The 13,342-nt window shown below is 34.6% G+C and overlaps 1 protein-coding gene and 1 pseudogene across 1 annotated transcript; both read left to right on the top strand.

The window, feature by feature from the left end:
• The first annotated feature begins 7,295 nt into the window (after positions 1–7,295).
• LOC104610236 (protein ROOT PRIMORDIUM DEFECTIVE 1-like) lies at positions 7,296–9,081 on the top strand (annotated as a pseudogene).
• A 2,173-nt stretch (positions 9,082–11,254) lies between these two features.
• On the top strand, positions 11,255–12,474 carry LOC104610235 (Mitochondrial transcription termination factor family protein). Its single transcript, XM_010276759.3, has one exon. It carries the CDS (start codon positions 11,303–11,305, stop codon positions 12,209–12,211), a length of 909 nt encoding a protein of 302 aa, XP_010275061.1. The 5' UTR covers positions 11,255–11,302; the 3' UTR covers positions 12,212–12,474.
• Positions 12,475–13,342: the final 868 nt, after the last annotated feature.

The raw sequence follows: 13,342 nt of genomic DNA, 5'->3' as shown, positions 1-13,342 counted from the left end.
CATCCGGTTTGACTCTACTATCAAACAGTTTGATTTTGACCAAAATCCGGATGAGCCCTGTATTTATAGAAAGACCAATGGGGATAAGGTTACATTCTTGGCTCTGTATGTAGATGACATTCTACTCATTGGGAATGATGTAGGAATGTTAGCTACGGTGAAAGTGTGGCTTTCACAGCAATTCTCCATGAAAGATCTTGGAGAAGCCACTTATATCTTGGGACTTCGACTCTATAAAGATAGATCAAAGAGGATAATAGGATTATCTCAATCTACTTACAGTGACAAAATTGTCAAGAGATAAAGTATGTAGAACTCCAAGAAAGGAAATGTTCATTTCAGGCACGGAGTCACTCTCTCCAAGGGTATGTCTCCCAAGACTCCCGAGGAGATTGAGGGCATGAAGGAGATTCCCTATACCTTAGTCGTAGGGAGCATCATGTATGTCATGCTGTGCACTCGTCCTGACATTGCTCAGGTAGTGAGTGTGGTAAGTAGATACTAGTCTAACCCAGGACAGGAACATTGGGTTGCTGTGAAAACATACTAAATTGCCTTTGAATGACAAAAGGAGTTTTGTCTAGTATTCGATGGTAGTTCACTACAGATTGTAGGGTATACTGATACCGACTTCTAGTCAGATCTAGATGGTAGAATGTTAACATCTGGTTACATCTTCACGACGGGGTCCTAAGTAGTAAGAATAATAGTCCACAACCAAAGCTGAATACATTGCCGTAAGTGAGGCTGCCTAATGAATGAAGGTGTTCATTCTGGAATTTGGAATTCAGCACATCACCTCTTCCACTGTTGTGCGACAACACTGGATCTACGGGAGATTGATGCTAAAAGGTAGCATCAGTGGAGAATGTGGCAGACCCATTGACTAAGCCATTGACATAGAAAGTGTTTGAGAAACACGTAGAAAGTCTGGGACTCCGGCTTGTACCCGATTGGACCTAAGTGCAAGTGGGAGTTGATAAACAGTTATGCCCTTAGCTCCAATCAGATTGGTGTATCTTTTGATATTTATTGTAAATGAATAGAATACATAATTGATTCATGTCCTTGTGATGTGCTTCTGTGTAATACCCTTTAACTTGACACTTATGAGACTTGTGTTAGTTCAGAATCTTCACAGTTGTTGGATAGATCTGGGGAGATTTATCCTGCCAAGGCTAACACTGATGTGTTGCCAAGTTGGTTGGAGTGGCTTGTCTCAGCTTCCGATTTGAGACCTGAGGTACATGCAGTGTGGGTTTTCTTGAAACCCTAAACCAGACCAAAATTCTAGTATTGCCCTGGACCTTGGAGAGATGGGCAAAACTGGAATGTTACACCTGACCCCTAGACTCGATTATGGTACTACACTATGTGTTGGATTGGACTATCTTTGATATGCCAATCAGTGAAATCCTTAGAGGGGGTCAAAAAGCAATTTGAAGTCGTGCTCACCAGCCCTCTACTCCATTCTTGCTAAAGAATTCGGTTCTTGCTGAAGAGTCGTCCTACTAATCCTGCTTCATCTCACACTGTGTCATCTTCAGTGGAAGCAGGTTTTGGTTTTCTCCTTGGGCAAGAATACCTTCATTGGGAGTTACTGCTACTTCGTATCAGGTATATCCCTCTCCTCCCTTTTGGTTTCAAATCTAGTCCGGTTTGGTTCAAGATTGATCCTTGAAAATACAATTTTCTAAAATAGGGAATGCGATTCCCATATGGGAGAGAAATTTTTGAAATTTCGCCCAACCTTCCTACAAGGTTCGGCCATCCATATGATGGATCTCTCATCCCTTCAGTTTAAACATGTTATTTTCATCCTTAATTTTCATAAGGTAAACATATGTGTACCTTGAAAAGTTATCAATAAAGGTAATGAAATATAACTTACCTCCCCTAGTTATAATGCACCATTAAATTTACAGATGTTAGGATGAATTAATTCTAAAAGTTGAGAATTTCTCTTAACACTTGGAAAGGGTTCCTTGGTCATTTTAAACTTTACACACACTTCACATTTATCATTTATTTCATTATTATAAGTAATCAAACCAAGTTTACTCACGTTCTTTATGGAATTAAAATTTAGATGTGCTAATCTATCATGCTAGAAAGAAAAGGAATCCATAATATAAGCAGAATTCTTTTCTTCATTAATGCTCAATTTGAACATCTCATTACAACCATATCCCTTTCCAACAAACATCCCATTCTCATACAAGATTAGTTTGTCAGATTCAAAGACCACTTTGAATCCCCTTTTGCAAATGCGATTTATTGAGACCAAGTTCTTTTGTATGTTAAGAACATGTAGAACATTCAAGAGAGTCAATGCCTTTTTGGAGGTGAAGTTCAACTCCATGTTGCCTCTTCCATCAACCTTAGTACATGTTTGGTTTCCCATCTGTACCTCCTGGCTAGGGGTGGCCACGAGCCGAGATGCTCGTTTGAGCTTGGCTCGTGAAATGCTCAGCTTGGGTCAAATCCACCCCTACTTCTGACCATCAATCACTTCTTCATATGTATTGAACAAGGACATATCCTTGCAAACATGGAATATGACGATTGAATCAAACCACCGCCCAGAAGATGGTTCTACCATATTCACTTCCGTGATCATGGCCACCAATTGATCTTTTACTATATTTGGGGATTTGTTTCCGCCTTTTCAATCTTCGCAAACTAGAGCATAGTGCCCCATGTTTCCACAAACATAGCAGAACCCCTTCTTGTTGCTACTTTTATTAAAGTTCCCACCCTTCTTCTTCACTTGCAATGCAAGAGCAATCTTCTTTGATCTATTTTCCACAAAGTTAACCTTAGAGTTCAGCATACCAGCAAGGGTCTTATCCCAATTGTCTTTAATCCGAGAATCTTCAGGTATTGTTAAATTTTCTCCAAGGTAAATTCTTCAACCCTATTTAGAAGCTTCTTCCTTACAAGAGGGTGGAAGTTGGCAATGATTTCTCCCACTTGGAAAGACTCAGGAACATTGATGTTTAGGGACCAAATTTTGTTGACTATCGCCTACAACTAATGAAGTTGCTCTATATAGGATTATAGCCATTCATGGTGAAATCAAAATATTCTACAATGAGATATTTGTTCGTGTTTGCTTCTTTCACCATGTAATTGAATTCCAAAGCTTTTTCCAAATTTCTTTAGGAGATAACAATTCCTTATAGACAGTGTAGAGCCGATCTGATAAAGCATTCAATATGTGTCATCGGCGTAGAAGTGAATCCTCCTCTCATTTTTCCTTTTCTTTCTTTAGCTTTTCTAAGTCTTTGTTGATAGGTTCAGGAAGTGGTTGCAAATTTAGACCAAGGAGATAGTACAATTTCAGCATAGTTAGGAAGATCATCTTGTCTTTCCATCGACTAAAATTAGCCCCATCAAACAGATCAAGTTGAACAAGATCTTGGTTCATCATCTTGATTGAACTCATGCTAGCTTCCGCTTTCATTATAAAATAACATTCTAAAATTGTTGGGAAATGGGGTCACAAATTTTGGAAGAGAAGCTCTAAGGTGTATCTTAAGATATTATCTTTAGAACGTTATTTTCCTCCATTCAATTTCACTAAGTTTGCTATTGGGTTACAGGCAAATTCGTTCCCATGATACAATAGAGCCTAGGGTGAGAAACTACAACCAACAAAGTTAAAGAATCTTTGGAAAAACATTTTGTGACACAGTAGTAGATTGAACTAAGAAACAATAGTGAATTTCAGTGAGAAATGATTGAAAACTTGTTTGTGAATTGGCTTGGTTTACACCCTTTAAATAAATTATGATGAGTCATCTGGAAGATGGATGTGTTGGCTCAAAGGGTCCCATTATACAATCACAATTTCAAACTTTGTGACTCTTCTCAGTTAGTTAATGGTTAGTGACCGTTAATGTTTAAATATTTATCTCTTGATCACACTTGATCAAGTCATGACCGTTGAATTAACTTAAAACATCAATGGTTATGGTTCAACCTTCAAATTAAATTCACCCTTACGTGTGGTTCAAACTAGATGCAGTTTCCCTTATCTTAAGATTTTGTAAAATCCATAAGTATGTGATTTACGATTTTGCAAATTGCAAACTCTGTGATTAATCACTTCTCATAAACCACACCGCACGTGTGCATTGCACTGCAACAAGTCTTTATACTCTCTTTTCTATATCTTTAAGTAGTGTAAAAAGTTCCTACTTAAAAGTTCAAAACAAGTTCAATAATCTTTCAATGTGGGACAAGGCTTGAAAGAAGAGAAAACAAGTAAAAACGGAGTTTTGTTGGGAAATTTAAAATCAGTTTTCAAATGCATATGGAAGTTTGTTTTCTCCATGTAATTTATCAATCAAACCTTATTGGATTTTAATCTTTAATGAGATTAAAGTCCAACATAGCGTCTTCCCTCTTTGAACAAAGAATAAAAAAGATGGAACAAATTAGTTGCATGTGTTTTATAAGGGGTAAGAATTACATTTTCATTCTTATTTTCTTTTGATTAAACTTCTTTGAAGGTCAAAACCATCATTTTCCACTTCATGTAATAAATGTTGAGTAAACCAATGTTTTCAACCTATCGTTGACCTGGACGGTTGAACAATTTGAATCATCACTCAACCACCAAAAACCCTCTAACTCAAGCAATTAAACCATTAACCTACTCGACTCGGACACCAGACACAGTTGCATACTAAATGCATAAGCAATCTTCCAAAGGTCATAACTTTATGTTTAGTTGTCCAATTTGGGTGATCTTTATTTTGATTTGGGGTAGCTTTTCGAGATTTACGCATCTCAAGGTGCCCTCGCTATTTTCGCCAAAACCCCCTTTTTGGTTGCAAATCCAAATTTTTAACATCTTTTTGCAAATAAAAAATATAATTTAAACATAAATTAATATATAATTATACATTATTGTAATATATATATATGCTGATGTGTCACACTTTGACCCATTCAACCTAGATGGTCGAACTAGTGACTTATGACCTAGAGGCAAAAAAATCAGCCTCCAAGTCAAATTTAAAAACATTAGAGTACATCAGTTGCAAACTATCTGTAGGTATTAGCAAAATACAATTTATAGGGTAGGTTTTAGTAAATCCTTGAAAATATAAGAGGTGTTTTAATAAATGACTCCCATTAATACACAAGGGTGTGCCCTGTGTGTTAGTGGTGGGGGCCTTGGGGGGTTAGGATAGAAGGATGTGGTAGGGATATGAACTCCCAAATCTATGACTTACAAAAGAGATGAGACAAAAGAGAAAAAGCATTTATAAGTTAAAACCTTGTAAAACATCCACCAAACCACTCAACTTAGGAGGAATTACCACATATAACCACTAGCAATAGATAAAAAATGAGATGAAATTTTTGTTTCATATAGACAAAATTTAATTTCTACTTTTCAAATCTTAATTCTAAAATTGCGCTTACTTCAAATATTACGACTTCAAAATATAATATTAGTTATTTGTAGCACTAGGCATTTTATTTTATTTGGCACTAGGTATTATGATATGAGTCATAGTTTTTGCAAAAAAAAAAAAGAATTTTAAGTTTTACGATACTTGAATGCTCACATATTGGTTTAGCAATTGAAAAAATAAGAATTTAAAATTTATGTCATTATAATATGAGAAAATTATAAAAGACTAATATCATATATTCAATATAGGTGGAATTCCGCATTTTTTTATTTTAAAAGTTGTTTCCATATAAGGGAAATTTCTACCATGTTTTATAATGATATAATGCCTAATAACTTTATAACTAATGATGATTGGAATATTGCAATTTGTATAACAATTTTTTTATAACATTTTTATGATGCAACTAATTTATTATCAAGTGTTCAATACCCAACATCATATACATTACTTAATCAATTGTATATAATTAGTGATTGTTTTGTAAGATATAGAAATGTTGGAAATTCTAAAAATATTGTTGAAATAATGGAAAAATAAATTTAAAGATATTGAAAAATATTTCTCCTTTATATTGTTTAGCTGCAATATTAGACCATAGGATTAAAATTTGGGGTAGATATTTTACTTGATTCTTATCATGAAAATGTGCAATCTGATATTGGAATAAAAAATTTAGTTAATTTTTTATTATTTCAAATGTATAATTTATATCAATCACAAACGGTAATAGATAGGATAGAAGAAACAAGCACACCACCTGAAAGTAATATAAACAAAGGCAGACAACAATCAATCACCTCATTTAATAAACAAAGGCAGACAACAATCAATTACCTCATTTAATCAAGTTTTTTAATGAACTTCATTTTTGTTTGCAAATAGATATTACAAATTTCCTCACAATTGAGGAATGTCATTTCTCTATTCTAGGCTGAATGGGATTTAATGGCCATTCTTGCCCCCTCCCCCCCGAATTGGATTCTCATTCCAAAGTTTCTTAAAAAGTAAAGAACAAGCAAAAACCCCCAAGCCTTAATATTAACAAAATACTCTTAAAGTAATACAAAATATTAATAATATAATAATATATTAATAATTAAATTATAATAATATAGTAATAATAAAAAACTAATCAAATAATGAATTATTAATAACCCATTAATAAGTTAATAGTAAAATAATAATAAAATAAGTGTACTATAATGAATATTAATAAATTAATAATAAAATATAAATATACATTAAGCATTAAATAATAAAATAACAATAAATAATGTACAAATAAAATATTAATATAATATAACTAAAGTAATAATAAAACAATATTATGAACTATTTGTAAAATAATAATAAAATATTAATATAATAGTAATAAACTATTAGTAAAGTAATAACAAAATAATAATATATAAGTAAAATATTCATAAGTTAATAATAAAATGCTAAGATGTTCATTATTAAATACTAATAAATAAAATATTAATAACTTAATATAATAATAATAATAACAAAAACTAAAGTAAAAAATAAAATAATAATAAATTATCAATAAAATAATGTAAAACTAAAAATTTTCAATTGATTCCAATTCTAGCTCCAGATGAACCAAACAACAATGATTGAAATTCGAATCTGATTCTCATCTAAACCATATAGGCATGGGAGTAGGGAATTCAAATTATGATTTCGATGGATTTTTTATTCTAATTCCAATTATAATCCTAACAATCTAGGGGTAGGGGTAACAAGGCTTTAAATATCGATACGTCCGACGTTTTGTATGCATATCTCACGCATTAAATCTATTCACTAATCTATACTATTAATAAAAGAGTGAATAGCCCCATTTTCTGAACTTTTCATTCATTGGACTAATTCTACCCCCACCTGTTGATGTATAGAAAAGGCATATATGTAATTTGCTTCGACTTTAATAGAAACCAAAAAAAAGGGTTATCTCCCACGATCTCTTCCCCATCTCCCACTCCGGCGAACATTTTGAGGAGACTAGAGAGTGAGAGTGCCTTTGGATCAGTTGGAGACTTGAGCCGTCGCAGTTACCCAATGAGATGAGGTAACTAAGGGATGCAAAAGGGTGGAACCGAATTCAGATAAGATATTTTGGTTTCTTACTTGGCTTGCGTTATCCGGTGGCGGCGTTTGCCGCCCGTCGTCTGCGTTCTGATTTGAAACAAAAAATCGAAAACAAAAGTTGAATAGAGAGAAAACAAGATATAAAACTGAGCAGCTCGACACAAATTGTTACAGAGAGGAACAGAAATGGCGGTTAACATCTTGCTTTTTCTCTCAACCATGCATTTTCCTCTTATGGTTTTTCTTTGTGGTTGATGAAATAGGACCTATCTCTTGAATCGGATCTCTTTAGGAACCGCCGATGGATCGTGAACAACCAAAAGAAGCTGATGGACCCATCTCTCGATCTTCAAGGTAAAACCCTCAACTGGCTTGATCAACAAATATCCATGCTGCTTCGAACGATGACCAGTATTGTCGATTAACGAAACGGATGATGTCCCTGGTAGAGGAGGAAGAATATGAAAAAGAGCCGGTGCTTGTCAAGCGATTAGCGAAGTTATTGATGATGAGTTCCAATAAAAAGTTCAATGTGGTGAAGCTCAATTTGTTGAAGAGAAATTTTGGGTTTCCAGATGATTGAACCCTATCATCTTGTTCAATGTGGTGAAGCTCAATAATTAGGATTGTACCCAAATATCCTGACATGTTTCGACTTGTTGGTTACAGTCGAAGACGGATCCTAGCTTGTCTCATTGAACCCTAATTTAGCAATTTCCGTAATAGAAACCCAAACTCGAGAATCGGGGACTGAACCGCTCTTTTCTTGTTCTCTACCTTCGACTTGGGTGAAATCATGGGAGAGATTTCATGAATTTAATGAAAGCCCATATACATACATCGCCTTATACAAATGATAAATTTGGTGAAGGATCAAAGGAGATGGAGAAGAGGGTAGTGGCTCTGGTGCATGAATTACTGTCATTGACTCTGTGGAAGAAAGCGCCAATTATAAAATTAGGCCATTTTAGGAGAGAGTTTAATTTGCCAGAGAGATTGAATGTCATGCTTCTATAGAATCCGGGCATATTTTATATTTCTAAATGTTATCATATTTGCACAGTTCTTCTTAGGGAAGGTTACAGTGGTTTAGAGTTGATCAATAAGGATCCGCTTGTTGTCAAGCATCAAGGAGAAATTTGGGAAACTCATTTAGGTGGGGCTTCATGAATACAACCAGAGATGGCATGCATTGAATTTGGAGAAGAAGAGGCAGAAAGGTGCAATTTCGGTTAGACCAGAGAACAGAGAGAAAAGAAGAATCACTGAAACATTGGAACAAGATGATAATGGGGGCCAACAAGGAACTTTATATGACCCTGAAGAGAGAAAGCGGTTTTATAAAGTTCTTTTTGATGATGGTGTCCGGTAGGATTATCTTGTAATGTGGTTGCTGCAATTATATTCTGTAGTGAAGCTAAAGCCTAAAGGGTTCTTTATTGCCTGACATTAGTTATGGCTTCCTGGGCTTGTGAAACAATATCAAGTATCCAAATTGGAAGTGTTTTTAATTAGAACATTGAGCTTGAAATCTGAGTACAAATCTGATGCATTTTTTTGGCTGAGCAAGATTATATAGACCAGAGGATTCATACTCCCTTATTTTAACACGACACTTGAACCACTTGATGCCATCCAGGCCAAGGAGTTCATATTCATTAAGGTAAGCTTTATTTAGGTTGATGGTTTTTGATTGAGGCATTTAACGTATCATTGTCAGCGAGGGACAAATATACAATCACATTGTTGAAATGCGAAAAGGTTCACACTGACAAGATTCCAATACAAATCGTTTCCACGAACTGATCTCCGAGTGGCCAGAATCCTCGTGTAAACAATGGGGAAGTCCTTCATCCATGCATGCAAAGAAAGGAGAGAACCAACCACCAACCCAACGCATGGTTGCAAGACTGAGAGATGTGTGATTGTGTGTTTCTATGATTCTCTGCATGGCACTTTTGAGTTTAGATATTTTGTCCCATTTAATAAAAACGAACAAGAATGGTGATTGTGATTCCCATAGCGGAACACCTAAATCTTATTATTTGTTGGTGAATTATGTCTAAGGTGACTTAGTCATATTTGCAAGTTCAGGATTAAATCTTGAATGGTTAATCAAGATTCATTAATTTGAAAATTTTTCCCTTGTTTGTCACAAAACATTATTCAAGACCTCTCTCTTACTTGAAGAGTTCAACCTCCATTGGAACCTACTTTTAAATTTTCATACTTCAATCATTATCATGACAATCTCCCACGTGTAATATACTTACTACTCTCCATAAAAAAATGTGAATGAGGTGATTCTCTCACAATGATTCCAAACCACTAAACCATACTTCATTTTCTGATATAAAGTGAAATGAAATATATTTTATTAACTTTTTGTGTTCACACGCAATTTAAATAAAAAACACATATTTATATATTTAACAACCCTAACTAAAAATTAAAAAAAAATAATAATATTTAAAAATAGTATTTTATAAACTACTAGAATAAATAATGTATCAAATCCACATTTATATAAAAAAATATGATTTTTATTATCAAGAAATTTATACAAATAGAACATTAATAATAGAATAATTATTTTAATACTTAAAATTTATAAATTTGCACATGATATAAATCTTAAAATTTTTATATACTTTTATTAGTTATTAACTAATATTTTAAATTTACATTAATAAGAAATAATAACATATTTATTATTTACAAAAAAATAAAAATATTATATACAAAATATTGAAGAATATAATATTAAATTGAATCTATCAAATCCACTAATTTACATTTATTTCATAAAATTTATAGAAATAAAAATATTAATAATGGAATAATTATTTTACTAATTAAAAACTATGAATTTGTATATGATATGTATCTTTGAAATTTTAACAAATTCGATATACTTTAAGTTAATATTATATTTTATAAATTATTAATTAATTGATATTTTAATTTGCACTTGAAAATTTAATATTTAGTTGACTTTTTCTTAATGTTAAAAAATTAAAGTAATAAAATAAAAAATAATTGATATAATAATTAAAATATAATAGGTGCATATGTTTAATGTCTTGGACTCTTGATTGATGCACTATCAATAAAATTATGCATCCCAATTCATTAATTGTAATATATTTCTTTATGTAACCTTAATATTTAGATTTGCTATGTATTTATATACTATTTTATGATCATTTTGATCTTAAATCTAGTGTTATTAATATATTTAAGAAATTTGTATGTATTTTACTAACGTATCCATGCATTTTCATCTTTTTCGTTCGTATTCATACATTTTCAAAGCATATTTGTATCTATATCTGTATCTGAGTTATCTGTTATAATACCCAACACCGATATTTTAATCCTTATGGATAATAATGATATTTTCATTTTTATTTTCTTTTAATTAAACCTTTTTAAGATGAAAACCATGATTTTTCACTTCCGCTCGAATAAATCAGTTGCAAAGTAGGTTTTTTTAAATCGGTGACACCATAGGAGGTGTTTTAATAGATGAACAAGGGTGTGCCTCATGCAAAGCTTTGGTGCGCCCAAATCATCCCAGCAAATAAGACAAAACAGCAAAAGCATTTGTAACCCACCAAAATATCTACGAAATCCTGTAATAACCAATAGACTTCGGAGAAATTGCCACGTCCAACCACTATCCACAGATAAAAAAATGAGATGAAATCCATGTTTCAGCACTTATATGTTTCATCTCTCTGCGCTGCAAACCAGTCATCGATCGTACCACCATGCCGGCAGCAGCACTTCACCACTCTTTCTGTTTCTCTCCCAACAATCCACCATCGCCCCTCCTGCCCAAGGCCCAACTAACCAATAACCTCTCCACAGCAAAACCCAGAAATCCCCTTCAAAAGCTCCCACTCTCATCGTCACTAGACCAATCCAACCTCTCAGTCCAATTCAAGGAGAAGATACTATGTCTTGAGATAATGGGTGTTGATTCAGGGAAAGCACTCTCCCTCAACCCTTCCCTCCACACCGCGACCCTTCACTCCATCCACTCTGTCATTTCTTTCCTCCAATCCAAAGGCATCCACCAGAAGGACATGGGCAGGATCTTTGGCATGTGCCCCAAGATCTTGACCTCCAGCATTAAACATGATCTCATCCCAGTTTTTCAGTTCCTGTCCCAAGACCTTTGCGTACCAGATCATGGCTTCAGGAAGGCTGTCAACAAATGCCCAAGATTACTGGTCTCAAGTGTGAGAGACCAGCTCAAACCAGCCCTGATTTATCTACAGAGACTTGGGTTCCAGGATTTGGAGGCGCTGGCTTATAGGGACTCTGTGTTGTTGGTGTCCAGTGTGGAGAACACCCTGATTCCCAAACTGGACTACTTGGTGAGCTTGGGGTTCTCGCGGGAGGATGCAGTGGATATGGTGTTGAGGTGCCCAGGGCTGTTTACTTTCAGTGTGGAGAACAATTTCAAGCCCAAATTTGCATACTTCACTGAGGAGATGGGAGCCAGCTTGGAGGAGCTGAAGGAGTTCCCTCAGTACTTTGCTTTCAGTCTGGAGAATAGGATAAAGCCTAGACACAAGGAGCTGGTGGAGTGTGGGGTGCAGATTCCTTTGCCATTGATGCTTAAGAGTACTGATGAGGAGTTTGGGGAGTTGTTAAGGCGTGGAGGCGGATGAGGGTTGTCATCACTTTTTTTTCTGGTTTTTCTCTAATTGCTTGGGGAGATGGAGATTGGTATTTATGTTAACTTTGTATAATTTCTTCATTCTCACTTTTCTTGTTGTAAAAATGTAAATTATAGAAATGGTTCGGATAATAAGATGTCCACAAGAGATTGATGTAGGCATCTTTGGTGTTTATGCTTCTTCTTTCTCACTTTTCTGTTATAAGAATGTAAATTACTGATAAGAGATTTGTGCAACTAGATGCTTTACTGGAAGGGAGTTTGTTCTCTCTGTGTGTCTGTATTTGTAGATTTTTCCATTATCTCGCATTTTAACTCACAAGAGGTGGAATGAAAATGGGTCTTCTCTGTTTTCTTGAAATCACAACATATTGACATTGAGAGAGAGAGAGAGAGAGGTCACTCTGAATCCCTTCCCTACCCTGCTTCTAGGTAGGAAAATATTAGGCCTACAACATTGACAGTACTCAAGAGTAGTCAGGGTCAATATAGAAGTCTGGTTCCATGGCTATTGGCTAAGTTACACAATGCTTGAATGCCATCTGAACTGAAATAATTTGATAGTTTTCGTTAGTATTTGAACCCACAGTGTCTTTATCTCAAATGGAGTTGTTTCTAGTCAAGAACAAAATGTTGAAATGATTTTGTTTCAGTTTTGTATGCCCTTAGCTCCAATCAGTTTTGATGTACTTTTGACATTTAGTGTAAATGAATAAAGTGCATGTTTGATTAATGTTGTGTGGTATGTTTCTGTGTAAGACCCTTAAACTGGACATTTAATGAGACTCGTGTTAGTTTAGAATGTTCACAGCTGTTAGATAAGTCTGGGGAGATTTATCCTGCCACGGCTGACACTGGTGTGCTGCCAAATATTGGGGTGGCTTGTCTCAGCCGCCAGGGTGAGACCCTAGGCACATGTAGTGTAGGATTACTTGAATCTTTGAACCGGACCAGATTTCCAATATTTCCGTGGACCTTGGAGATTGATGGGCAAAACTGAAAAGTTACACCTGACCCCTAGACTCGATTATGATACTGCACTAAGTGTCGGATTGGGTTGTCTTTGATATGCCAATCAGTGACATCCTTAACAGGGGTCAAAACCTGGGTATGTTGGGATAGT

Source organism: Nelumbo nucifera, chromosome 3 (genome assembly GCF_055504915.1).
Source record: "Nelumbo nucifera cultivar China Antique chromosome 3, China Antique-T2T, whole genome shotgun sequence".
Classification (NCBI taxonomy): domain Eukaryota; kingdom Viridiplantae; phylum Streptophyta; class Magnoliopsida; order Proteales; family Nelumbonaceae; genus Nelumbo; species Nelumbo nucifera.
The sequence above is the reverse complement of the archived record's forward strand: the minus strand, read 5'-3'. Positions and strand labels throughout refer to the sequence as shown.

Bases quoted from the DNA above. Each gene is read 5' to 3' on its own strand.
- LOC104610235 (XM_010276759.3), top strand. From the start codon at position 11,303: ATGCCGGCAGCAGCACTTCACCACTCTTTCTGTTTCTCTCCCAACAAT.